Source organism: Rhamphochromis sp. 'chilingali' (genome assembly GCF_963969265.1).
Source record: "Rhamphochromis sp. 'chilingali' genome assembly, chromosome: 4".
NCBI classification, from domain to species: Eukaryota; Metazoa; Chordata; class Actinopteri; order Cichliformes; family Cichlidae; genus Rhamphochromis; species Rhamphochromis sp. 'chilingali'.
Window position 1 is genome coordinate 41,812,236 of NC_137948.1, and position 27,107 is coordinate 41,839,342.

Sequence of the window (27,107 nt, forward strand, 5' to 3'; positions counted from 1 at the left end):
ATGATTGAAATCATCTGCAGGTGCAACATTAAAATCATATATGTATTAATGAGTCAATAATTATGATCCAGTAATATGATTTTGATAAGGGATATTTTGCATAATGACTACTTTTAATTTTGGTACTTCAAGTCTATTTTGGCGCAAAAACTTTTGCACAGTTTGCTACTTCATAAATAAAAGGGTAATCCATCTTCATGAGAGCATAAGGAGCGTGAAATTGTTTCCTAGTGTTTCTGCATACATTTCCACACTGCTTTTTTATTTTTATTTTTTATTAAATATTCTGATAACCTGTGAAAATCTACTAAAAGCAACTTTAATAGATTCGGGCTTACAACAACCTCTTTATGAAAATATTGAGGGCGATTCTATTTGTCTTTGAAATCCATTTAAGAGCTGTACTAATGTCTAGGGGGGGAAGGGGGAAAAACATGTGTAGCCTGTAGGCTATTTGTATATTTCCCTCGTCCCCTTATGAAGACGGAAAACCAAAAATCAGTTGTTCAGATGTGAGGCTGGATAGGCCAACTCTGTGATATTAAGATGCTGTCGTCGAATTTATGGTTCTCATCATAAAGTGATATTATGGGCTGAGCGGAGGAGGAGCGGGTGGGGCCTGGCTCGGAACAGAGAGGCAGACTGTGGTCACTGACCGGAGACTCTGCTGGCTTTTATTCTACTGAAATCAGACCGCATGTCTGACCCAGGGGTCCGCCTGCTGCCCGGAGCAAACTGCACGCATTTCTTCAACATATTTAACGGACGCTGCATTGGCGAAGGGGAGGAGGAGGAGGATGAAAACATCGCCTGATATATTTTTTTAACGTTTTCGCTCATAGCCTATTTATGGGAGGCAGCAGCGGCTTGGTCCTTTCTTTATTATAGGAGCGAGATCTATGCGGTTAGCTATGTGAAGAGCAGATCGCCTAGCAATTCTCGTTTCGTGATCCTGACGAACAATTATGAACAACGCTCAAGATATGTCGCCCGATTTTGTGTTGATGCGCCTGGTTTCCGTGGCCGAGGATGACCGCTTGGACGCAGAAAACGGGAATCTGCCGCCGGGAGGAGTGGTGGCAGGGCTGGGGAAGGAGGTCCTGGCTCACAGCGGCGTCAAAGCGGGTTTGGATATAAGCCGAGATCCAACGGAGGGCCTCCAGCATCCCAGCAGCCACCTGAACAAAGCACAGCCGAGCACCGAGGGCACGGCTGCACCTGACTCTGGGGTGACGGAGAGCCGAGCCACACTGTCTGCGCCTCCGCCGCCGCAGAGCTCCATGGAGGCCCAGGGGTTTGACTTCGCTCCCAGCCCCGGCCTACGGCCTCAGTTGCTAGTCTTCTCCAATATAATGCGGAACGGAGAGGGGATTTTGGAATTAGACCGTCGGAATCAGCCGAGGGATGCTCTGGATCAGAGCCCGGGATCTGGCTGCTCCAGCCCAGCGGTCAATAACAACACTCTGAGTGTCAGAGAGGTTCAGCAGCAGCAGCAGAACCTGCTAGACCGGACATGGGGAGCGCATTCGCCAGCCTCTGTGGAGATGCAGGGAGCGGCTGAGCTATGCCACCGGCATCGACTCATCGCCACTACGCCAGAGTGGCCCGTGTTGACGGAGAGATCTAACCCTCTCACCGTGATTGACTCTAAATGGGGATGCGCCACCAGGGACAGGGAAGGAGCCGTGTTTGAGCTGGCCCGGCGGTTCGGGGAGCTTGGGGTTGGCGCGGTACCCAAAATGCTGTTCAAAGCAGGCGAGCTCCCACACTGTTCGTGTCAGAGTGCACATAGGCCGGCAGGAGGGGGAGTAGAGCCCGGCGATGACCCAACAGAGACTAGCGACGCATTGTTGGTGCTGGAAGGGCTGGGGAACGGGGACGTTGACGGTTTGGACATGGACGAGTGTCCGGAGGATGAGGCAGATGATGAAAACGGACGCCGGGAGTTTTTACTCAACAGGAAAAGGGAAATAGTTCAGAAAATGTCCGGGGCTTTCTCCATCAGCAGTTTTCAAGTGGAACTGAGGAGGCAGGTGGAGGAGACGGCGACAGAAGCAGCGGCTGCGGCGCACATTGCCACGCAGGTGTGCAGCCTCCACGGGAACTTATCCGGCCGGCTCTCGCAGGTAAGCTGTGGGAATACAGAGGTTGTCACGCATGCTTCAGCCAAGTCATCGTCGACTACCCCGGCCCAGAGCTCGCCCTGGGCCACAAGCCCGAACCTGAGCCAGGCATCGACACCCAGAAGGCGGCCGGAGCGGTGCGCCAGTGCGCCCCGGACTCCCACGGGCAGGGCCACGGGCGGGGAAAAGATGCTCAAAGTTCCAGGGAAGTCAAAAAAGGGCTCGTTAAAGATCAGACTGAGCAAATTGTTCCGGACTAAAAGCTGCAGCGGCTCCAGTCACCTTTTGGACAAAAGGCCCTCAGTGACTTATTCAGTATCTTCTGCCGGGAGTCTGGTGGACATGGCGTGTGCAGCGGGTGCTGAGCAGGATGCAGACAAGTAAGAAATCCTAAACAGATCTTCTGTCAGGGTCAGAACAAGTAAACATAGCAAGTTAAAAACATAAAAGCTGTCTTAATACATGTAGGTCAGAGACTTTTTAAAAAGTCTAACCTAACATACGAAATAGGAAGTCCATTATTAAATTTCGGCCAGTGAAACATCCTAACCTTTTCTGTAAGCTGAACATTGATTTCCAGAGGCTTGAACTCTCTCATCTGCCAGATCTTTCTTTTAGAACTTTTTGGTGCTACATGTTATTAGATGCTGAGATTTTGTTCTAACCTTTCTGGCTTGTCACCCTCTATTGTCTTCACAGCTAAGTCATTATTCACAGCAGCACACTGAAGGCAGGCTATGATTAAAAAACATAGCTTTAGAAGTCTTTAGTGCTGGAGCTAAGAGCATCAAACAGAAAATGCAAAAAGAGAGAGAGATAGAGCTGCAGGACCCACACACTATTAAAGACTGCACTAATACTTCTTCTGCAATCTAATTCTCTTCTCATAATTCTTCTTCTTCTTCTTCTTCTTCTTCTTCTTCTTCTTCTTCTTCTTCTTCTTCTTCTTCTTCAGCCACAGCCAGCCCAGACTGACCAGGGCCCACAGTGCCTTTTCCCCAGCCTCCCTCTCTGCCTCTCTCTCAACTTTCACTGGTAAGGGTTGCTTTGGCTTTGGTTTTGATTCTCTCACAGCTTTGTGCTCAGAGAGGAAAACCCCTCTGATATCCATCACCCAAACCTTCTGATAAGCTTGTAAGTAATCAACATAATAGTATAACTGTTAATTTGAGAAAGAAATGTATGAATTCTGAATGTACTCCTTTTTCCAAAAAAAAAAAAGAAAAAAAAAAAAAGAAAGAAGCCACAACCACGTCAAAATATTCAGTTTATTGTCACATAAAAGCGACAAAACGGAGGAATGTTGTGTCAAGCTCCTGGCACATCCAACAATAACCTGAGCAGAGGTGTGATTTAACAGAGTCAGTGACTGTACACATGAGGAGCCTTTAAGATATTAAGTTTTATTTTTTTCACCAGAAAAGAGGAGCAGATATACTCTTTGCTGCAATAATTACACAACTTCAGCTCCATTTGGCAAACCATTCATACTTTGAATCGAAGCACATGTTGTTTAAGCTGGTAATTAACCTTAAAATCTACTTTAGGCTTTGGGGCTGATAAAACTAAACAATGGATGTTTAAAGGGAACATATTATGCTCATTTCCAGCTCTATATTTTTATTCTTGGATGTTACTTGGGAGGTTTTAAACAATCCTTTTCCATCTTGCACTGAGTGTTGGTGCAACTCATAAGACAAGCTGTTTTAGCACCTACACCTTTATTAAGAACAATCTTGTTTTAAGCCACTTTTCTTCTGATTGGCTACTGCTCATTAGAAAGGAGTTTTAATTAGCAAGTGGGTGGGGCTTGAGTGAAAATGGTCTCTTTTGATCATTTAAATGGAAACAAAAAACAGTATAATACGATCAATATTGTTTTCAGTGATTGAAGTTAAAAAACATTCAGCAGAAATAACAAAATTAAAAATTTTTAAAATTTTAAAAATTCTTCATGTCTGCCTTTACTATCTTTGACGTTAATTTGTAGTAACTAATTCACATAACCCCTTCTCTCTCTGTACATATCTGAAATTTTCACATTGAATCCCATCACAAAAATATAATCCTCCTCCAAAACAGGGTCCTGTTTCTGAAAGATGAAATGATGTAACGTGACAGTCTGAAGATTAATTTAAAGCTGAGTCTGGAGTTTGTTTTAGAACTTTTTCGGGGAATATTTTTCTTAATAAAATCACACATACCTGTCAAACATATCCAGTCTGTCACCCAAAACACATAAGAAGAACAATCTTATGTTACAATGGTGGAACACTTCCACATGTTAGTAAAAATGTTAGCTTGATGCCAAAGCCAGGCAGTCCAAGGATACACTGGAAGACACTTCCAGTCTCATTTCTATCCAAGAAGCTGATGCAAGAAGCCAAGATTAGCACAAATGTATAACACGAAAAGCCCTATAAAGCCTATGATTTCCATCCTATATGCACAGTTAGCAAGTCATAAGAATAAAATTAGACAGTTTTTATCTTTCTTTCACCCTTTTAACTTTTTTTGGACAAACATTGCAAGATAAGAGAAACAAGTAAGCACATTTCACTCCAAATGACAAACTTCTTTGAATTACTGATCTAAACTCATTAATTCCCACTGCAGATGTAAAATGTTCACAAATGTAGTTTTATTTTATCAACTTGTAAATAAGTCCAAAAAACAGCTGGCCCTGCGTTTTTACGCACAAGTTATTTAGACAGGAGTAAGTAGTGCACTTGTAGTAGTGCAGATTAAGCCACATATAATAATAATAATAATAATAATAATAATAATAATAATAATAATGGATTGCATTTATATAGCGCTTTTCGGTGCCCTTAAAGTGCTTTACAATTCCACTAATCATTCACTCTCACATTCACATACTGGTGGAGGCTACAGTTGTAGCCACAGCTGCCCTGGGGCAGACTGACAGAAGCGAGTGCTGTAGAAAACATTTGGGGCAGTAGAATGTGAAACTGAGTCAACATGAACCTGATATAAAGTACTTTTATGTTACGTCTTGAGATTAGATATTAAGTATGGCGAGTGTTTACAACTATAAATATTGAAGTAGATCCTATAACACTGGAGAGTATAGTGAGACCAAATGTTGTTAAAGTTACCTGCTGTGTTCTTTTTTCCATGCTTCAGATAATGATGTAATTGTATATAAAAGTAATATCTGTGGCTACAAATCTCAGTCTTCAAAAAGATCTAATGGTCAGTTTCATTCAGTTTTTTTTCTACTTTTGGAGCTTTATGATGTCAGTGAGACCCCAACATGGTCATCTCACAATTTACCAAAACACTACATGCTAAAACTGCAACTGGTGCAGTAGATAAAAGCTGATTTAACACAAAGGTAAAAAGGGAGAGAAGGTTTGTGGCTCATAAGGCAAAACTTGATTCAGCACCTATGGCGGCCTCTGACGTTCCCTCTATGCAGTCTCCCACATTACTCACAGACTGAGAATTTTTGGAGTTTGTGAGCACAAGCTTCACAACCTCCAATTAGACCAAAACATTAAAGCTGCACCCAGCATTGCTTCATGTTGCAGAGTTTGTGAGGATGATTCGTTTGAAATCTTGGGGACTTTCAAAACCCTGAAGCTGTGCCCATGGCTTGCTCATGTTTACCAGCCCAGCCTGTATGTGATGTTTCACAACCAAAAAGCGAGCTAAAGCGATGTTGGTGGCTGAGACTGGATGTGGGCAAGTCCAGCTTTTTCTGCTCTTGAGGGTTTGGCTCTTAACCCTTTGATTTTGTTTCTTTCGCTGCCAGCAACCATGCCCTACTGCAGGGTTTGACTTCGGTAAACATTGAATGTGCAGCATTTCAATTAGCTGAGAGGGGATATTCTCCTTTATTGTAGTGATTTAGGCTGATTAGCTGGGTGTAATTTTCCATAAACATCCTGCCTGGTGCAGCTTTAATGGCATGCTGCAGCACAGACAAAACAACACACAGTTACAGGTTCACAAAGCACAGCCCCTTTCACTGTCTTACCGTCTGCTCACTTTCCTCTTTCTCTCAATTTCTTCTTATCTTTTCTTCCTCCTGTGTTCAGGTGAGACCGTTTCTCTAGTGGATGTGGATATTTCACGGCGAGGGGCGAATACGCCACACCCACACCCACCTACACCTCCACCCCCTCCTCGTCGAAGTCTCAGTCTCTTAGGTACTTTTCTCTACTTCCTGTCAGTTTCTGTTTCTCTTCTCGTCTTCTTCCAATAGTAGTAGTTCACTTACAGTATCCATGAAGTATAAAGCCCATAAAAAAACAAACCTTTGTAAGCTTTTGGTTTCAGAGAGCTTCACTGCAGCTGGGCTATAACTCAGATGGAATTGAAGCCCAGGCAGTTTCTCTTAATATTTCTGTCTTGCTTAGTAGTTTTGGTTACCGCCGGACATTTCTGGAAACTCAGACACAGACGAATTTTTATAATCTGCTGTAATCTGATTGTGGAAGCTTTTGAAAGGTCAACAGCAATCTACAGATTTAATTTGAAATCTGGATGCAGTGACTCAATCGATAGCAAAGAAGAGGGAAAAACATTTAGTCTTCCTGTTTGTCTATTTTTACTTCCACTGACTTTGTTTTTTTGGTAATACAGTTTGTAATGACTGGTAGATGATGTTTTCTACTGCTGCGAGGTGAACTAAACAAAAAAAAACAACAACACATAAATAAGAGGATACATATATATATTATATGTATATACAGTGGGGCAAAAAAGTATTTAGTCAGCCACCGATTGTGCAAGTTCCCCCACTTAAAATGATGACAGAGGTCAGTAATTTGCACCAGAGGTACACTTCAACTGTGAGAGACAGAATGTGAAAAAAGAATCCATGAATTCACATGGTAGGATTTGTAAAGAATTTATTCGTAAATCAGGGTGGAAAATAAGTATTTGGTCACCTCAAACAAGGAAAATCTCTGGCTCTCACAGACCTGTAACGTCTTCTGTAAGAAGCTTTTCTGTCCCCCACTCGTTACCTGTATGAATGGCACCTGTTTGAACTCATCATCTGTATAAAAGACACCTGTCCACAGCCTCAAACAGTCAGACTCCAAACTCCGCCATGGCCAAGACCAAAGAGCTTTCGAAGGACACCAGGAAAAGTATTGTAGACCTGCACCAGACTGGGAAGAGTGAATCTACAATAGGCAAGCAGCTTGGTGTGAAAAAATCAACTGTGGGAGCAATCATCAGAAAATGGAAGACATACAAGACCACTGATAATCTCCCTCGATCTGGGGCTCCACGCAAGATCTCATCCCGTGGGGTCAAAATGATCATGAGAACGGTGAGCAAAGATCCCAGAACCACACGGGGGGACCTGGTGAATGACCTGCAGAGAGCTGGGACCAAAGTAACAAAGGTCACCATCAGTAACACACTACAACGGCAGGGAATCAAATCCCGCAGTGCCAGACGTGTTCCGCTGCTGAAGCCAGTGCATGTCCAGGCCCGTCTGAAGTTTGCCAGAGAGCACATGGATGATACAGCAGAGGATTGGGAGAATGTCATGTGGTCAGATGAAACCAAAGTAGAACTTTTTGGTATAAACTCAACTCGTCGTGTTTGGAGGAAGAAGAATACTGAGTTGCATCCCAAGAACACCATACCTACTGTGAAGCATGGGGGTGGAAACATCATGCTATGGGGCTGTTTTTCTGCCAAGGGGACAGGACGACTGATCCGTGTTAAGGACAGAATGAATGGGGCCATGTATCGTGAGATTTTAAGCCAAAACCTCCTTCCATCAGTGAGAACTTTGAAGATGAAACGAGGCTGGGTCTTCCAACATGACAATGATCCAAAACACACCGCCCAGGCAACAAAGGAGTGGCTCCGTAAGAAGCATTTGAAAGTCCTGGAGTGGCCTAGCCAGTCTCCAGACCTCAACCCCATAGAAAATCTGTGGCGGGAGTTGAAAGTCCGTGTTGCTCGGCGACAGCCCCAAAACATCACTGCTCTCGAGAAGATCTGCATGGAGGAATGGGCCAAAATACCAGCTACTGTGTGTGCAAACCTGGTAAAGACCTATAGTAAACGTTTGACCTCTGTTATTGCCAACAAAGGTTATGTTACAAAGTATTGAGTTGTATTTTTGTTATTGACCAAATACTTATTTTCCACCCTGATTTACGAATAAATTCTTTACAAATCCTACCATGTGAATTCATGGATTTTTTTTTTTTCACATTCTGTCTCTCACAGTTGAAGTGTACCTCTGGTGCAAATTACTGACCTCTGTCATCATTTTAGGTGGGGGAACTTGCACAATCGGTGGCTGACTAAATACTTTTTTGCCCCACTGTGTGTGTATATGTGTGTATGTGTGTGTGTGTATATATATATATTAGGGGTGCAACGATACACAAAATTCACGGTTCGGTTCGATACTTTGGTGTCACGGTTCGATATTTTTTCGATACAAAAAAAAAAGTTCATGCCTTTTTAATTTGTCATTTATTAAAATTATAAATATATATTTTAACACAAAAGTACAGTTTTTAAATTTAACCCTAACCCTTGTGCGTGTTGTTTTTTAGCTCGTCATATTGCAGCCACAGAAATTCTTTTGTCCATGAAACCATAAAGCTGCACTTTCTTTTTGCCTTATAGTCTGATTTGTCATAACTTGACCAGACTGACCAACCTGTGCACTGCCTGGATTGATTACAAGAAGGCCTATGACTCAATGCCCCACAGCTGGATACTGGAATGCCTAGAATTGTACAAGATCAATGGGACCCTAAGAGCCTTCATCAGGAACTCAATGGGGATGTGGCATACAACACTAGAGGCCAACTCCAAGCCCATAGCACAAGTCACCATCAAGTGCGGGATCTACCAAGGAGATGCTCTGTCCCCACTGCTGTTCTGCATAGGCCTGATCCCCCTCAGTGAGATCAAAGAGAGGGAAGGTAGTCAGAACTGAGGGGATTGAACTACCAGAAGGCAACATTGCAGACATAGAGGACAGTTACAAGTACTTGGGGAGGCGAATGGGAACCATGAAGAGGCCGCTAGAAAAGCTGCAACCACCAAGTACCTGCAGAGGGTCAGGCAAGTCCTGAGGAGTCAGCTGAATGGTAAGAACAAGATCCGGGCCATCAACACGTACGCCCTACCCGTGATCAGGTACCCTGCTGGGGTAATAGGCTGGCCAAAGGAGGAGATAGAAGCCACTGACATAAAGACAAGAAAGCTCCTTACCATGCATGGAGGGTTTCACCCCAAGTCCAGCACCCTGAGGCTGTACGCTAAGCGGAAGGAAGGGGGCCGGGGACTGGTGAGTGTCAGCACCACAGTCCAGGATGAGACAACGAACATCCAAGAATACATTGGGAAGATGGCCCCAACTGACCGAGTGCTCAGTGAATACCTCAGGCAGCAGAAACCCAAGAAAGAGGAGGGAGACGAGGAACCATCATGGAAGGACAGGCCCCTGCACGGTATGTACCACCGACAGATAGAGGAGGTGGCTGATATCCAGAAATCCTACCAGTGGCTGGACAAAGCTGGACTGAAAGACAGCACAGAGGCACTAATCATGGCAGCACAAGAACAAGCTCTGAGCACAAGATCCATAGAGGCTGGGGTCTATCACACCAGGCAAGACCCCAGGTGCAGGCTGTGTAAAGATGCCCCAGAGACAATCCAGCACATAACAGCAGGGTGCAAGATGCTAGCAGGCAAGGCATACATGGAACGCCATAACCAAGTGGCCGGCATAGTGTACAGGAACATCTGTGCCGAGTATAACCTGGAAGTCCCGAGGTCAAAATGGGAGATGCCCCCAAGGGTGGTGGAGAATGACCGAGCTAAGATCCTGTGGGACTTCCAGATACAGACGGACAAAATGGTGGTGGCTAACCAACCGGACATAGTGGTGGTAGACAAACAGAAGAAGACGGCCGTAGTGATCGATGTAGCGGCTCCGAATGACAGCAATATCAGGAAGAAGGAACACGAGAAGCTGGAGAAATACCAAGGGCTCAGAGAAGAGCTCGAGAGGATGTGGAGGGTGAAGGTAACGGTGGTCCCCGTGGTAATCGGAGCACTAGGTGCGGTGACTCCCAAGCTAGGCGAGTGGCTCCAGCATATCCCGGGAATAACATCGGAGATCTCTGTCCAGCTAAGATACTGCGCAGGACCCTCAAGCTCCCAGGCCTCTGGTAGAGGACCCGAGCTTGAAGGATAAACTGCCCGCAGGGGCGTGCTGGGTGTTATATATATATATATATATATAACGAAGGCGGTCGCACTTTTCTCCTCTCCTCCTCCTCTCCCTTATCTTCCCTGCTTAGCCTCTTATGTCCTTGTCTAGTCTTGTGTTTTTTGTGTTACTTTTCCCTGGCACATTCTCTCACAGTCTGTTCTCTAAAACCTAAAAGAGGAATTATGGATTGGATCAACTGGTCCCTAAATGCAATTGACACCCCTTTCTCAACGAGAGGTCTGGGCTCGGGTGAGCCTGAGTGCTGAAGATATCTACCTATTCGGAACCATGGTAACAGGGTTCTGATCGGAGCTGGCTTGGCCCTGACTTATCGAAGAATTAAGAAAGCAGAACCGGCTGTTCAAACCCCCACAAAGCTGCCCGCTGGGATTGAAACGATGGGAAGAGGCGTGAGTTTCTCAAAATGGTGCTGAGAAACTGCTGTGAATAGAACAAGACCTCTGAGTGCCAACTGGATTACATCTGGAGGGGCTCGCTCGGAATAACATCTCTGAGCGCAAATTGGATTACATCTTGGGGAGGCTCACTGTGGTCGTGAGTTCTCAGAATCGGCTCTTTGAGCACAAGAATGACAACATCACAGAGGCAAGTTTGATAACATCATGGAGAAGCTCATGGCTCTCCAACGCGAGATTGAGAGACCAGTGTTGGACTGTTAAAACAGCTTTGAAATTCACATGAGCTGTTCGCACTAAAGTAAAAAGCACCATCACTTCATGCGGACACCCTTTCGGCGCTGGGCAGGATGGCTGCTGTGTTTGAGTCGGATTACTCCTCACTCCCCACCCGACCCTGTGGCTTGTCACGGGATCCATAATGTTGTGCTGTGGGCATTTATGCGCTTTTTTGTGCAGAGGAGTTTTTTTGTTTCCTGTTCTCATGCTGTCCTCCCAGGAGCCCAGTAGAGTAGAGGTCTCTTTTTTTCCTCTTGTACTTTCCCATTGTAGTGTATATTTCAGTGTTTTTCTGTAACGCTACCGATCTCCGACCTGTATCCCCATGTGATGTCTGTGTTGTGTGTGTAAGGTCAGGAGGGGGGTCCTATTTCACCGCAGGGCAACCTGCACGTGGCGAATAAAGCCTTGATTGATTGATTGATTGATATATTAGAATACAAATAAATAATGGAAAAGAATATACATTACACACACCGGAAGTAAATGGACATTTTATTAAATAAAATGTGCTTCAGGAAGGTGAACGCACGCAAAGCTACTGGTCCGGACGGGATTCCCGGCCGCGTCCTCAGGTCATGCGCGGCTCAGCTGGCTGGAGTGTTCACGCACATCTTCAACCTTTCCCTCTCTCTGTCTGTAGTCCCAGCCTGCTTCAAAATGGCCACCATCGTCCCTGTACCCAAATCCTCCACCATCTCCTCATTGAACGACTGGCGACCTGTAGCCCTGACCCCCATCGTAAGCAAATGCTTCGAGAAGCTGGTCAGGGACTTCATCTGCTCTGCACTACCCGACTCACTGGACCCTCTACAGTTTGCATACCGCCACAACAGGTCCACTGATGATGCCATAGCCCTGACACTACATACTGCCCTGTCACACCTGGAGAAGAGAGACACGTATGTGAGGATGCTGTTTGTAGATTACAGCTCAGCATTCAATACCATCGTTCCCTCGAAGCTGGACAGGAAACTGCAGGATCTAGGACTGAGCAGCTCCCTCTGCAGCTGGATCCTTAGCTTCCTGTCTGACAGACGCCAGGTGGTCAGACTGGGCAGCATCACCTCATCCCCCATCACACTGAACACTGGTGCTCCACAGGGGTGTGTACTGAGCCCTCTCCTGTACTCACTCTACACCTACGACTGCACGGCCACTAACAGCTCCAACATCATTGTGAAGTTTGCGGACGACACTACAGTGGTGGGTCTTATCACCAACGGTGATGAGACGGCTTACAGGGAGGAGGTCAGCGCTCTGACCCACTGGTGTCAAGACAACCATCTCACCCTCAACGTCGCAAAGACAAAGGAGTTGATAGTGGACTTCCGGAGGTGCAGAGAAGTACACACCCCCATCACCATCAACGGCGCTGCTGTGGAGAGAGTGAGCAGCTTCCGGTTCCTTGGCGTACATCTGGCTGAGGATCTTACGTGGTCAGTACACACAAACAAAACAGTGAAGAAGGCGCAGCAGCGCCTCTTCTTTCTCAGGAGACTGAAAAGATTCGGCATGAGCCCCCGCATCCTCAGGACCTTCTATCACTGTGCCATTGAGAGCATCCTCACTGGATGCATCACCACCTGGTATGGCAACAGCACCGCCTACAACTGCAAAGCTCTCCAGCGAGTAGTGCGGTGCTCTGAACGGATAATTGGAGGTGAGCTTCCCTCCCTCCAAGACATCTACAGGAAGCGGTGCCTGAGGAAAGCGGGGAGGATCATCAAGGACTCCAGTCACCCCAGCCATAAACTGTTCAGACTGCTTCCATCAGGAAGGAGGTTCTGCAGCATCCGGTCCCGTACCAGCAGACTGAGAGACAGCTTCTTCCACCAGGCCATCAGACTGCTGAACACGTCATAGACACCTCAGCTTCACTACTGGAACTTCAACATTATGCACTCCACACTGTATATAAATGCCACTTGTTTTGCACATATTCAACTCTGTATATTTTATATATTTTATTATTATTATTATTATTATTATTATTATTTTTTTTTTTAACTATTTAATTTGTAAAAATGTGTATACACACACACACACACACACACACACACACACACACACACACACACACACACACACACACACACACACACACACGTAGGAAAATATTTAGTATACACATCCAGAAATGCATATACTATTATATATTGTACATATATTTATTAGTGTCAGGTTGGCCATTCTTGTATTTTGCTCGTTTGTGTTGTTGTGTTTGCACATCTCTGTTGCTTGTGGGGCTCGCACACAAGAATTTCACTCGCATGTGCTGTGCCAGTGTGCCTGCACATGTGATGTGACAATAAAAGTGATTTGATTTGATAATGCCTGCACTTATTTTTAATACCCTTTTTTGCATTTGTTTGCATATTAATTTATGTATTTTTTTTTATTTAATAGTTTTTAGACAACCTAGCAGGATGTGTTAGGTTTGATTACACTCATAGGATTTGGATAAATGCGTGGTTGTTTTTGGTCTTTATGTGTAATACTTGTCAATTATAAAGGTGGTAAAGTTTCATTTCCGAGCTTGAGACTTTCTGTCGATGGTGCTGACAAAACCTCCTTCCTTCCTTCACCTTTCCTAACACCTTTTCTTTTTTCCTCTTCCTCACTCTTTCTTCTTCTCTCGGTCGTTCCTCTCTCCTTCCTCCCTACTGTCTTCATTTACCTCCTTTGCCTTCCTCCCTTCCTTCCTGCGCTTCTTCCAGACGACATAGCCGGGCCCCAGCCTGGGCCTTTCCTAGTGAGCGTCATGGGCGCCTCTCTGCAGTCTCTTCCTCTGCCTCTCCCTCCTCCTCCTCCTCCTTCCCACACTACCATCCAGCACAGTCTCAGCCTCAATGGTAAGATCTGTCCCGAGGGATGATGGGAATTGTGGTCAGAGATTAGTGACTTCCCGCTCTCATTATAATCAGCTAATGTGCGTCAGTTAGTAGTATAGACATGTTTATGTTAAAAATGCTTCATCTGGCACCTTTAACATCTCTCATATAGATGCTTTCCTACGGGCCCTTCCTCATTCCAACCCATCATCAGCTGATGGTCCACCCCCCATCAGACAGGCCCCACCCCCCATGCTGTGTGCCCTGCGGCGGTCGGAAGCCAGCAACTTCACCGCCAGTCTGAGAGAACTGGAGAAGGTAAGATGATATTGATGTAGCTTCTCATTGTATGGTCAACTATACAAAGTGTAACTTCCTATAAATCCATAAAATGTACAAGGTCTTCTGTTTTTTGGGATGGCTTTACAATCTGTTTATGTAGAGGTTATTTCCAAAGGTTATTGATCAGAGAAAAGAAAAGCATAACTAAGAATGCTTCTCTGTTTTTTTTTTTGTTTGTTTTTGTTTTGGGGGGGGGTTCTTTGTTTTTTATTGGGGGCTGGGGGTTCAACCTGCAGTGCGGCTGGTACTGGGGTCCCATGAATTGGGAGGATGCGGAGATGAAGCTGAAGGGTAAACCAGACGGATCCTTCCTGGTTCGTGACAGTTCAGACCCTCGGTACATCCTGAGCCTCAGCTTCAGATCACAGGGAGTCACACACCACACTCGCATGGAGCACTACAGAGGTGAGAAACACACACACACACACACACACACACACACACACACACACACACACACACACACACACACACACACACACACACACACACACACACACACACGTCTCAGATGGGATTATTTATGAACTTAACAGAGGCAATTTTCTAGAGTAATCCACTGAACTAGATAAAGAAAAACATCCTCCTAACATGACCATTCTACACTAGCAGTGATGCTACACTATAAACCAGCTTATTAGTCAATTTAAATGGACAAAGCGAGGCTGCAGTGCTGCGTTTGTAGTCAGCTATATATTCACGGTTTCAATGATGCTTCAGGCGACAGAACAAACTGTTTTTTCAGTCTTATCTTAATTAATTAGAATCCACATTGTTTATTATAAACTGACCATTCTGCTGTATTTATCACATCTTCCCAGCTTGCAAGGTTAAGATAGATTTTGCTTTGACGATACTTGTACCAGTCCTTTTCTAAGATTATTAATGTGCATTGTTTCCATGTAGTATGGTGTTAGCTTTTCCTGTGAGGGAATCATTGCATTCAAAAATATTTCGGCGATGTCACTGGACAAAGATTTTCTGTGTATCTGATATGAAAGTGACATTAAGATATTCAGACTGATAGCTGGTGTCATGTGCCATGTGTTGTGTTTTAGTTTTTTGATGTCATTATCTTTCTAGTAAGACTTATTATTATTCAGTTCTGGTTCTTATTTAGTTTTTATAGAGTTTATAGATTATGGGTAGCATTAGGATAGAGCTCAGAGGTCTGGGTAAGTTGTACTGGACTGAATTTACAGGCTTATTCTGTTAGAGAGTTTGCCCTCCTTCCTTTTCTGTCTGTGTGTTTCTTTTTCTGTGGACAGTCATAGTAGGTTCAGACTATGAGGGGTTCAGACTTTTAAGGTTTTGGAGGTAAAGATTTATCTTTGCATTCTGACCAATCTCATATTTGTCAGCATGAAATTGATAAAAGAAGAGTATCAAGTAATGTTGAAGTGCAAACACTTTACATCATTAAATCCAATAAAGGATCTAATCCTCATGGTGCTCCTCAGTTGGCAAATATTCCATATATATAGGGCTACAAAACCTTGTAGAAGATAAAGTATAAGTCTCGCAAGTTACAACTGTATTAAGAGGTTGATTCACAGTTATGTCAAGTTATTCTTATTCTTCTTATTCTTACTATAAATCTAAAATGAAAGATAGAGCTTCAAAAAACACACAAACACCCACTCACACAGTCCCATATGATGGTTATTCAACATCTCAGGCGTGTAACGCGGATATTTGTGAGCACATATTACCACAATGAGTCACGTAAGACCTTCATGCACACACGCAAGCTAAGTATGATACACAAATGTGCACATCAAACTGTACTCTATATTCCACTTTAGCCACTCTTCACTTAGTGCGAAGTGTATTTAGAAAGAGCTGCCAAACAAAAGCAGTTTTCATGCTATTCATACGCTGCAGGTGAGCATAGGCATAGAGAAGGATCTTGATGCAACATGTTAATAAATGTTAATGTGTCAAAAATTTCATCATTAAAGATGAAGATGTTTATCTAGACTTTGATTTATTGCCACACTCGTGATTGCCAGACAAACACAGCAGGTTCCAAACAACACCTTATGCATTAGAGAGCCAAGTATAGCATACAAAGTGCACAAGCTATACAGTTTGAGTCTAAAAATGAGATGTGGAACCGAAAGCAAATAACAAAAAAAGGTCAGACTGTTCACACAGATACATTTGTGGAATAAAAGCACAAAAAACGTAATGTTTGCCTCTGGAGAAAATACTTTGGCACGATTTTACTCAAGTTTGCACTTATAGAACTTTGTTGTGTAAAGTATCTTATGTAAAGCAACATAAGATATGATAATAATAATAATAATGATAATAATAATAATACATTTTATTTGAAAGCACCTTTCAGAACACTCAAGGACACTGTACACAGTAGAATAAAAAAAGCAGCATAAAAGTATAGGACATAAAACAAATTTACAATAGCAGAGTGGAGAGGTTATGTGGGATAAGCTATTTTGAACAAGTGAGTTTTGAGTTGGGACTTAAAGAGAGAGTGAAGGAAGAGAAATTTTTAAATCAGGAGGTAGAGAATTCCAGAGTCGTGGAGCAGAGCAGCTGAAAGCCCTGCTCCCCATGGTGGCAAGAAGAGGGGAGGGGACGGAGAGAGAAAGGGAAGAAGAGGATCTAAGACATCGAGATGGGGCGGTGATCTGAACCAGATCAGAGAGATATGGAGGAGAAAGATGATGAATAGCCTTAAATGTGTACAAGAGTATTTTGAAATTGATACGATATTTGACCAATGAAGCTGCTGCAGGACAGGAGTGATGTGGTGGACAGAAGGGGTCCTGGTGATGATACGGGCAGCAGAGTTCTGGACGCGTTGGAGCTTGTGGACGGATTTCTGAGTAAGACCAAAAAGAAGTGAATTACAATAATCAATCCGGGAAGTAACAAGGCTGTGGACAAGAATGGCAGTGGCATGTGGGGTGAGAAAAGGACGGAGACGATTAATGTTGCGCAATTGAAAATATGCAGACCGAGTGACGTTATTAATGTTTGAATTGAAAGATAGAGTACTGTCGAGGATGAGACCCAAGCTTTTCACAGAGGAAGAAACGAAGACCGGCGAGTTATTGATAGTAACAGAGAAACTGTTGGTTCTGGATAATGTAGATTTAGTGCCGACCAAGAGGAGCTCGGATTTATTACTATTGAGTTTGAGAAAATTAGAAGAGAACCATGAATTTAGTTCGGCTAAGCAGAGGGTGAGGGAGGATGGGGGAAGAGCAGAATCAGGTTTAGTGGACAGATAAAGCTGGGTTTCATCGGCAGAACAGTGAAACTGGATATTGTATTTACGGAAAATATGTCCAAGCGGTAGAAGGTAGATAATGAAAAGAAGGGGCACCAGGACAGATCCCTGGGGCACGCCAGTGGTCAGAGGAAAGGGCTGAGAAGTAAAGGATTTGAGTTGAATAAACTGAGTGTGATCAGACAGGTATGATTTAAACCAGGCTAGTGGAGTATGGGAGAGACCGATAGAGGCTAACCTACTGAGGAGAATGGAGTGAGAAATAGTGTCGAAAGCAGCGCTCAGATCGAGGAGAATAAGAATGGAAAGTAAACCGGAGTCAGCTGCCATAAGAAGATCATTGGTTAATTTTATAAGTGCTGTTTCAATGCTGGACTGGAACTGTTCATACAGATTATTATTAGTTAAATGTGAGTGGAGTTGTGTGGCAACTATTTTCTCAAGAATTTTTGAAAGGAATGGTAGATTGGAAATAGGCCGAAAATTCTCAAAATTATTGGGATCTAGACCAGTTTTTTTTTTAAATATTGGGGTGATGGCAGCAATTTTGAGGGAAGCAGGAACAGTTCCAGTGGTAAGTGAAGAGCAGATGATAGCAGATATGAGGGGAAGCAAAGAAGGTAGACATGCCTTAACCAAAACTTTAGGAATGGCATCTAGCTGACAAGTAGAAGGCTTTGACTTACAGATGAGATGAAGTCATTTTCATCATATCAGCAATTTTATTGGTCCCCGTGGGGGGATTTGTTTTGGATTCCAAACTGTAGTTTGCAATAAATTAACAGAGTAAAAACAGACTGTACCTGACTCAACCCAGCAGACAAAATCAGCAACATTAAAAAGGCTAATGTCTCTTTATACAAAACTCGGGAAGCACTGTATGCAAAAATCTGAGTTCGATAAAAGTGTCATTGTATATTTGGCATTTTTTTAATATAAATGAGACAAATCTTCATATAATTGACTGAGCTGTTTTAAAGTCTATTAGCACCATTTCAGTAGATAAGCTACAGACCTACAGGGAGTGCAGAATTATTAGGCAAGTGTATTTTTGAGGAATAATTTTATTATTGAACAACAACCATGTTCTCAATGAACCCAAAAAACTCATTAATATCAAAGCTGAATGTTTTTGGAAGTAGTTTTTAGTTTGATTTTAGTTTTAGCTATTTTAGGGGGATATCTGTGTGTGCAGGTGACTATTACTGTGCATAATTATTAGGCAACTTAACAAAAAACAAATATATACCCATTTCAATTATTTATTTTTACCAGTGAAACCAATATAACATCTCCACATTCACAAATATACATTTCTGACATTCAAAAACAAAACAAAAACAAATCAGCGACCAATATAGCCACCTTTCTTTGCAAGGACACTCAAAAGCCTGCCATCCATGGATTCTGTCAGTGTTTTGATCTGTTCACCATCAACATTGCATGCAGCAGCAACCACAGCCTCCCAGACACTGTTCAGAGAGGTGTACTGTTTTCCCTCCTTGTAAATCTCACATTTGATGATGGACCACAGGTTCTCAATGGGGTTCAGATCAGGTGAACAAGGTGGCCATGTCATTAGTTTTTCTTCTTTTATACCCTTTCTTGCCAGCCACGCTGTGGAGTACTTGGACGCGTGTGATGGAGCATTGTCCTGCATGGAAATCATGTTTTTCTTGAAGGATGCAGACTTCTTCCTGTACCACTGCTTGAAGGTGTCTTCCAGAAACTGGCAGTAGGACTGGGAGTTGAGCTTGACTCCATCCTCAACCCGAAAAGGCCCCACAAGCTCATCTTTGATGATACCAGCCCAAACCAGTACTCCACCTCCACCTTGCTGGCGTCTGAGTGGGACTGGAGCTCTCTGCCCTTTACCAATCCAGCCACGGGCCCATCCATCTGGCCCATCAAGACTCACTCTCATTTCATCAGTCCATAAAACCTTAGAAAAACCAGTCTTGCGATATTTCTTGGCCCAGTCTTGACGTTTCAGCTTGTGTGTCTTGTTCAGTGGTGGTCGTCTTTCAGCCTTTCTTATCTTGGCCATGTCTCTGAGTATTGCACACCTTGTGCTTTTGGGCACTCCAGTGATGTTGCAGCTCTGAAATACGGCCAAACTGGTGGCAAGTGGCATCTTGGCAGCTGCACGCTTGACTTTTCTCAGTTCACAGGCAGTTATTTTGCGCCTTGGTTTTTCCACACGCTTCTTGCGACCCTGTTGACTATTTTGAATGAAACGCTTGATTGTTCGATGATCATGCTTCAGAAGCTTTGCAATTTTGAGACTGCTGCATCCCTCTGCAAGATATCTCACTATTTTTGACTTTTCTGAGCCTGTCAAGTCCTTCTTTTGACCCATTTTGCCAAAGGAAAGGACGTTGCCTAATAATTATGCACACCTGATATAGGGTGTTGATGTCATTAGACCACACCCCTTCTCATTACAGAGATGCACATCCCCTAATATGCTTAATTGGTAGTAGGCTTTCAAGCCTATACAGCTTGGAGTAAGACAACATGCATGAAGAGGATGATGTGGACAAAATACTCATTTGCCTAATAATTCTGCACTCCCTGTACATACAGACTTACATACAGTAATATAGCAATCTGTCTACAGTAAACATATAGACAGATCTGAAAACATTATGTGTAAGCAGACAGGCCTGTACAGATCGAGCAAATTGAAACCAAAACTCATGAAGCATGAATAACTCACATGGCGCCACATGCACACGCCTCACATGTGTGACAAACTAACAAGGTGACTTGTACAAAGATGAATGTGTGACTGGTCACATACTCCAGTACGCACGCTCCCATGCAGATGTTCATAACTGGGGCTGTACATTAATGAGTCACTATTACATGGCCACAGCATCATGGCTGAAAACACATTCATTATACAGATATGCAGCCTTCACTGACACAACATGTTCGCATCAGTACAATCTTGTTTGCATGAATGCATCATGACCCAGCATGAACTGAGGGCAGAAAGGCTTCAAGAGAAAGAACCACTGTGAAGTCAACAGGAAGTCGAATCACTCATAGCATTTGTCTGTTCACATATTGGCTGTTTGTAAATTATTTTTATTCAGTATTATGTAATTATGAACTGCTCTAAAGTAATTTCTACCTTAATATTTCTTTTTGTCACGTGTCTGCGGCAGCAGACCCTGTATTTATTTAAGAGGACTCAAACGCAAACGCTTGAGGCAGGAAATATGAGAAACAAAGGCAAAATAACACAGAGATAAACTAACCAAAAACCTAAAGTGGGGAAAAACTAAACAAAGATCTAAACACAGAGAGCGTGGGAAAACCACAGACCATGAACACGGCAAGGAGAGCAGACACGGGTAGACGAACAGACGACCTGACAAGGAACAAAGGAAGACAGGACTTCAATACACAGAAGGGCAATGAGGGAAGTGGAAACACCTGGAGAACACAGCTGATACAAATGAACATGACACCACAGGGGAAGCAAAACTAAACATACTGAACATGGAGCTCAAGACTATCTAGAGGTCAAATGACCCAGAACCATGACACTTTCTTTTTTTTTAAACTTGCCAGCTGTATTACTATGCAGCATGAGGCCTGCGTATCCCTGTGATCAGAGGCTCATATGCACAACAGTGTGACAGCTGTAATGTTTGCTAGCTGCATGCCCTTTTTTGGTAGTAGAAAGTAAACAACTCCTGCATGAAACTGTTTACGAAAAGGCTTCTGGATTTTCTGAGCAACTTTGTCATGATTTCTGCAATGGTGCTGAGTGTGTTAACTGTGCTTTCTGGCCCCTCGTGCTCCACAAAGCTCTACTAAACTGGGCACCTCACATCAAAGCCATCTAAAAGGATAAATAGCGCTTCAAGCCAGTAGAAATGTATGTGAAAGTGATTTAGTGGTGAACTTTACCTTTAAAGTTGCATTATTTCCAGGGCCTAAAGAGCATGATTTACATCTTAAAGCTGCACAGGCTGATGGAAATTTCCTGTTGTGTAGCTTTATTTTTTGTTCTCTTTAGTCTCTTTAGAACTATCCAGGAACAGTTTCATCTCAGTTGCATTTATAAAAACGTTACTCATGTGGGTACGATTTATAGATATTGAAAAAGTACACATGATACAGTACATACAGGAAACTATTCCTCTTTTATTGCCTGCAGGGACGTTCAGTTTGTGGTGTCACCCGAAGTTTGAGGACCGCTGTCACTCTGTGGTGGAGTTCATCGAGCGAGCCATCATGCACTCCAAAAATGGGAAATTCCTCTACTTCCTCCGCTCCAGAGTCCCAGGTGAAACAACACAGGCTTTATATCAACACCCAGCTCCAACTGATCAAAAAAACATTTGAATCACCCCTTAGTGAGAAGTGCCTGAGAGACCGGGAGGAGAGGAGAGAATAGCTATATATGTACCATTTTTATGTCTACATTCAGGTTTTGCATCATGCTCATGTGAAGGTATCTGGTCATTTATGTCTTACAGTAAATTTACACTAGTTTGTGTATACTATAGTGTAACTGTATGCTATTGTATCCTTTGCATCCACCTGTGCGATTTATACACATATCATTGAGCCGTGAGCAGATTTACCCCTGATGAGAATCATGCCGACACAGATGTGATGCATGTGGACCTCAGGCCAACCTATATCGCACAATTCACTGTAGTTTACTGCATCACACCTAAATGACAATAAGTAAGGTAGCATCTTCTGATTGGGAAATATATCTGTGCAAAATGTTATCAGACATAACTGAGTCAGATTGAAACGAATCTTTTACTGTTATATTTATATTAAACTAAATCTTGAGCTAGAAATACTCACCGAGCACCAATTTCCTGTGGATTGCTCCTCTACTAGTCTAGCAAATACTTTATTTACACCTGTCTGAATAATCTTTGCTAAACATGACAGAATCAGGCTGCTCAGAGAGCCTATAGTCTATACATTCACATGCATCAAATGTGTGAGGAGTCTTGTAGTAACGGACCAGCTGCATCTGCTTCTACCATGGGCTGTAGGGAGCTTTATATTGAATTTCAGCTCATTGCTTCCCTGTACAGCTACAACTCTACTGTTTTATTTAATTCCTATTCCCACGATAATATAATTTTCAGCCAGAGCAAAAGCTCCAAAAATCTATTGCTTTTAGCAGCTAAAGAGACAGGTACTTCCCTCAGGCGTCTGTAGAGACCAAAAATGGAGCTAAAAGAGCGCGAATACTTGACTCACATGCAACAGGTTAGTTGAAAGCATCGCTCCACAGAAATGATCTTCATTTGTGAGTTGTGTCGAAGTGGTCTGAGGTTGAAGCGGTGGATGCCTATGCTGATAGAGAAGTGTATGTACAATCAATCCCTGTAATCCAGAAGTTTATACTTCACATTGCTCTAAGCACTGAGTTTCACACAGTTTGATCTACTTCTGTGTCTGCGTGATGCCAGTGAGATCAGATATCCTGTTTACTAAGAGAAGCTGACTTAAAGGGGAAGAGCCGAAGGAGAGTTGGATGAACTGATACACCATCCCAAAGCCATGAAAGTACACAATAAATAAGAATTAACTGTAAATAAAATGAAAATGCTGCTCTAGTAGATTCCAAGAATAAAATTATGAAGCTGGAAACCAGCATCTCTTTTAAGAAAAGTCCTGCAAGTCTCAAAACAAATAAAACTATGTTTTTGTAAGAATTTTTGGCCATTAAGCTACAGGCACAACAGTTGACAAGAGGACACAAAGTCTGTGAAGGACGCCTACATGTTAGTCACTGGGCCACCAGAGTGCCCAAAGCAAAATTGGGAAAGGGCAAATTAAAATGTTTCACTGAGTAAAATGTTTCTTTCTGTCCCAGGACTACCTCCCACTCCGGTTCAGCTGCTGTATCCTGTGTCTCGCTTCAGCAACGTGAAGTCACTTCAACATCTCTGTCGCTTTTGCATCCGACAAATAGTCCGCATCGACCACATCCAAGAGCTTCCACTGCCCAGGTACTCGGTTTCAACTGGGAAATATACTTGCTGAAATATACAGGAGTGGAAAGCCAGCATCCTGAACAATGCTGCTGTTTTCCAAGGTGTTGGAACGGTTTTAACAGACTCTTTATTGATGGGTTTTCACTTATAGCTCTTACTGAGGTTTTAACCTAGCAACCTCCAACCACATGATTCAGGTAGAGAAAAAGGCGGTACATTTTGTTTTTCATAAAAACAGTATGTGTTAGCATAGTTTCATTGGTATCCAACCAAAAGCTGAGATATTTTGAAAAATCCTGGGTTGGTTTTCATTTATTCTTTGTGCTGATGTTTAAAACTTTTGTGTCTTCTGTTCTGTTTCTTTATCTCTACATTCAGTAATCCAGCTTTTGATTTTGATACTGATTTTTTGCCTGTATTTTCACCTCTTTCCAGACCGCTGATCTCCTACCTGAGTAAGTTTTATTACTATGACCCTGAGGAGGAGATGTACCTGTCAATCAAGAGCATCCGGAGGGTAGTGGGAGTAGGGCAGGAGGCCGAGTCGCAGACGTAGCAGCAGAGCTCTTCTCAGCTCGAGTGAGTTAGTTCATCAACAGCATGCTGTTGATTTCTAGAGTGGTAAATAGTACTGTTCTAATCCAACGATGTTTTGATCCTGTGACTGAGATGCTCAGGTGAAATCTTAATATAAAGCATTAATATACATAGTTTTACCCTCATCTCCAGGTTTTGCTGTGGAGGACTGTACTGTCTGTACTGGTCTACCAGTCTTCCAGCATCGGCCATTCAGAGTCCCTGGAAATCTGTGTGTCCAATGTGACTGGGATGGATCCTCCTATGTGTGGATTTGGACTAATGAGAGGAATGATGTGTGCTTGCAGTTGAATCGTGGTGCATATGCAGTGGACTCAGTGACTTCTGAGGAGGGACTGTAGAGATACGCTCACCTGAAAACATGTCGACAGGCACAAAAACAGAGCCTGAATTATGAACTCAATTTCCTGAACCTGTTGAAATGGACTTTTAAAACACAATGCACTGGTCAATTTGTACAACTGTTGTTTGCTGCCATTTCCTTGTTTTTCCTTCCATTTTGTCAAAAAAAGGGATTTTGGATTAAAAGATGTCCTCAGTGCTGGTATACACACAGAGGCAGGGCCACAGAGGCCTGTCAAATCATTTGGTGTCTTCATCATCTGAAACTGAACCCCAAAAGTTGGACCCTATGAATCAGCTAAAAAACGTTTTTTGCTTTTTTAAAATCCCGTGAGTAAATTTCTTCATTTTATTTAAACTCATCTAATGTTATATGACACAATTTGAGGAACTCCTCAAGTTGTATAAGTTGTATATGGAATATATTAAGAGTATTGACTGTGGCTTTCACTTGCAGCAACCAGCACTGGTTATTTTCACTATTATACATTAATCAGTGTGCCAGCTATTTTTTAAAAGTGGCAATAGGCATTTTTCGCTATAACCCAACTTTCTAAACTGGACTCCTTGTTTTTAAAAAACAAACAAACACCCACTTCTATTGGGTAAATAGCTAGCCAACTGTTGTTACTTTATGTGAACCTACTATGAGCTTTGAGTGCTAAAACCCATTGAGTTTATTCTGAGATACAAGCTGTTTTGCTTTAAGTCTTCTTTGTCTTTGGCCTCTCAACAATATAGGCACAATATGATACTGTCTGCGATTTCATCTGCGGTAGCTACCAGGAAACCAAAAGTGCTATCCTCATTTTGTTTGTGTTGGCAAGCCTATGGTCCCCAGAGATTTACCTGTTGGTAGTCAGAGCTGCTGAGTGTAAGTGTTGCTTATGAGCAACCATTTAGAAGGCAGCTGGTATGCTTATTCTATAGGCATTTCAATATATAGTCATCACTGGATGTTTGTAGGGATTTTTTTGTGACGTTTTGTGTCATATTGTTAAAAATATCTATTTAATTGAAATAAGAACATGGTAGACACTATTTTGATCTTCTTAAAACAGCATCCTAAACTAATCTGGGTCCACATACTGGCCACCTTGTTAGGTACCCCTGTTTAACTGCCCATTAAGACATATCTAATCAGCCAATCACATAGCAGCAACTCGAATGAATTGAGGCATATAGACATGGTCATTATCACCTGCTGAAGTTTAAACTGAGCATCAGAATGGGGGAAAAATGTGATTTCTTTGTTGGTGCCAGACAGGCCATCTCTCACACAACTATCTCTAGGTCTAGGTCTATCTCACAGCCCATTGTTCCTTCAGTGGAGCTAGTTTCAGTCATTATGCAAATGTACTGTTTATAAGATTGGGGAAACCTGCAGTCTGCTGAGACTGAAGAAGTCACTTGGACGAGTGACGAAACATTTCTCCCACTGAAAACGTCCAGATGAACAGAATTAACTTTTGGGGAACTATCTCTAGGGTTCACAGAAAAAAAGGAAAGAGAAAATATCCAGTGAGCTGCTATAAATGCCTTTTTGATGCCAGAGGTGAGAGGAAATTGCCATTCTGCTTTAAAGTTGCCCCAATAGTCATGTTTTACAATATAGGTATGCAGAGGGAAATTGCTCTGAATGCACAACACGCTGAACCTTGAGAAGCTGGGTGTCACTCCTGTCTAAAAACAGCAAACTGAGGCTACAATTTGCATTCGTCTACCAAAAATGGAAAGATTGGAAAAATGTTCCCTGGTCTGAATTTTTGCTGCAACAGTTGAATGACGAGGGTCAAAATGTGGTGTAAGCAGTATAAAAGCATAGATCCATCCCGTCTTGTAGTCACGGTTCAGCCTGGGGGAGGTGATGTAATAGTCTGAGATATGTTTCCTTAGCACACTTTGGGCCCCTTGGTATCAATGAGCATCTATTAAATTACATAGGCTACCTGATTATTGTTGCTGACCATGTCAATCCTTTTGTGACCATGGTGTACCATGCACACCATATCAGAAAGCTCAGAGCATCTCAAACGGATTTTCTGAACGTGAAAATTAGTTGACTGCGCTCAAACGCCCTCCAATCCTTTTGGATTTGCAGCATAAATGTGAAGCTGACAAATATGCAGCAACTGTGTGATGTTATGGGCCAAAATCTCTGAGGAATGTTTGCCAGCCCCTTCTTTAATCTGTGCCACGAAGAATTAAGACAGTTCTAGAGGCAAAAAGGGTCCAACCTGGTGCTAGCAATGTTTAGCTAAAAAGTGACTGCTATATGTATAAAGTTTTTCAGAAAACATTCAGAGTCAATTTATGCTTGGTGCGGAGGAAATGTTTTGCTTTTAGAGGTATGCAGTCTTAGGCTGTTCTCCTCTAATAGGTAAAAACAAAAAGCGTTTATATTGCCCACTAAATACTTGACAGATTTTTCAGAGTATAAAATATCACATAATAGTAAACACATTATTCCCTAAGCGCCCCCCCAAAAATACAATAAAATGTCTAATGCCATAAAATTGGTTGTTTTTGTTGCTGTAATTTAAATCACAGAGAAATGACCCCCACAGGTGCTGGCTTATAGCAGTTTCTGCTATGCTCTGGGTTCTGTTGATTCATGTTTTTGCCTTGTCTTCTGCCAAGAATGCCTAAAACATATAGAGTTATTATCTTTATTTTTGATTACTGAGCCACGATG

The 27,107-nt window shown here is 42.8% G+C and overlaps 1 protein-coding gene across 3 annotated transcripts; it reads left to right on the forward strand.

The window, feature by feature from the left end:
• Positions 1 to 484: 484 nt before the first annotated feature.
• Positions 485 to 26,569, forward strand: socs7 (suppressor of cytokine signaling 7). Of its 3 annotated transcripts, XM_080879419.1 has the most exons (10): positions 485 to 2,503; positions 3,079 to 3,158; positions 6,188 to 6,298; positions 13,772 to 13,906; positions 14,058 to 14,203; positions 14,464 to 14,632; positions 21,661 to 21,789; positions 23,353 to 23,488; positions 23,909 to 24,052; positions 24,203 to 26,569. In XM_080879419.1, the coding sequence occupies exons 1-9, from the start codon at positions 966 to 968 to the stop codon at positions 24,027 to 24,029; spliced, it is 2,565 nt and encodes an 854-aa protein (XP_080735545.1). In that variant the 5' UTR covers positions 485 to 965; the 3' UTR covers positions 24,030 to 24,052; positions 24,203 to 26,569. The 3 variants fall into 3 exon arrangements, with proteins under 3 accessions (XP_080735545.1, XP_080735546.1, XP_080735547.1); XM_080879420.1 differs by lacking the exon at positions 13,772 to 13,906; XM_080879421.1 differs by lacking the exons at positions 6,188 to 6,298; positions 13,772 to 13,906.
• Positions 26,570 to 27,107: the final 538 nt, after the last annotated feature.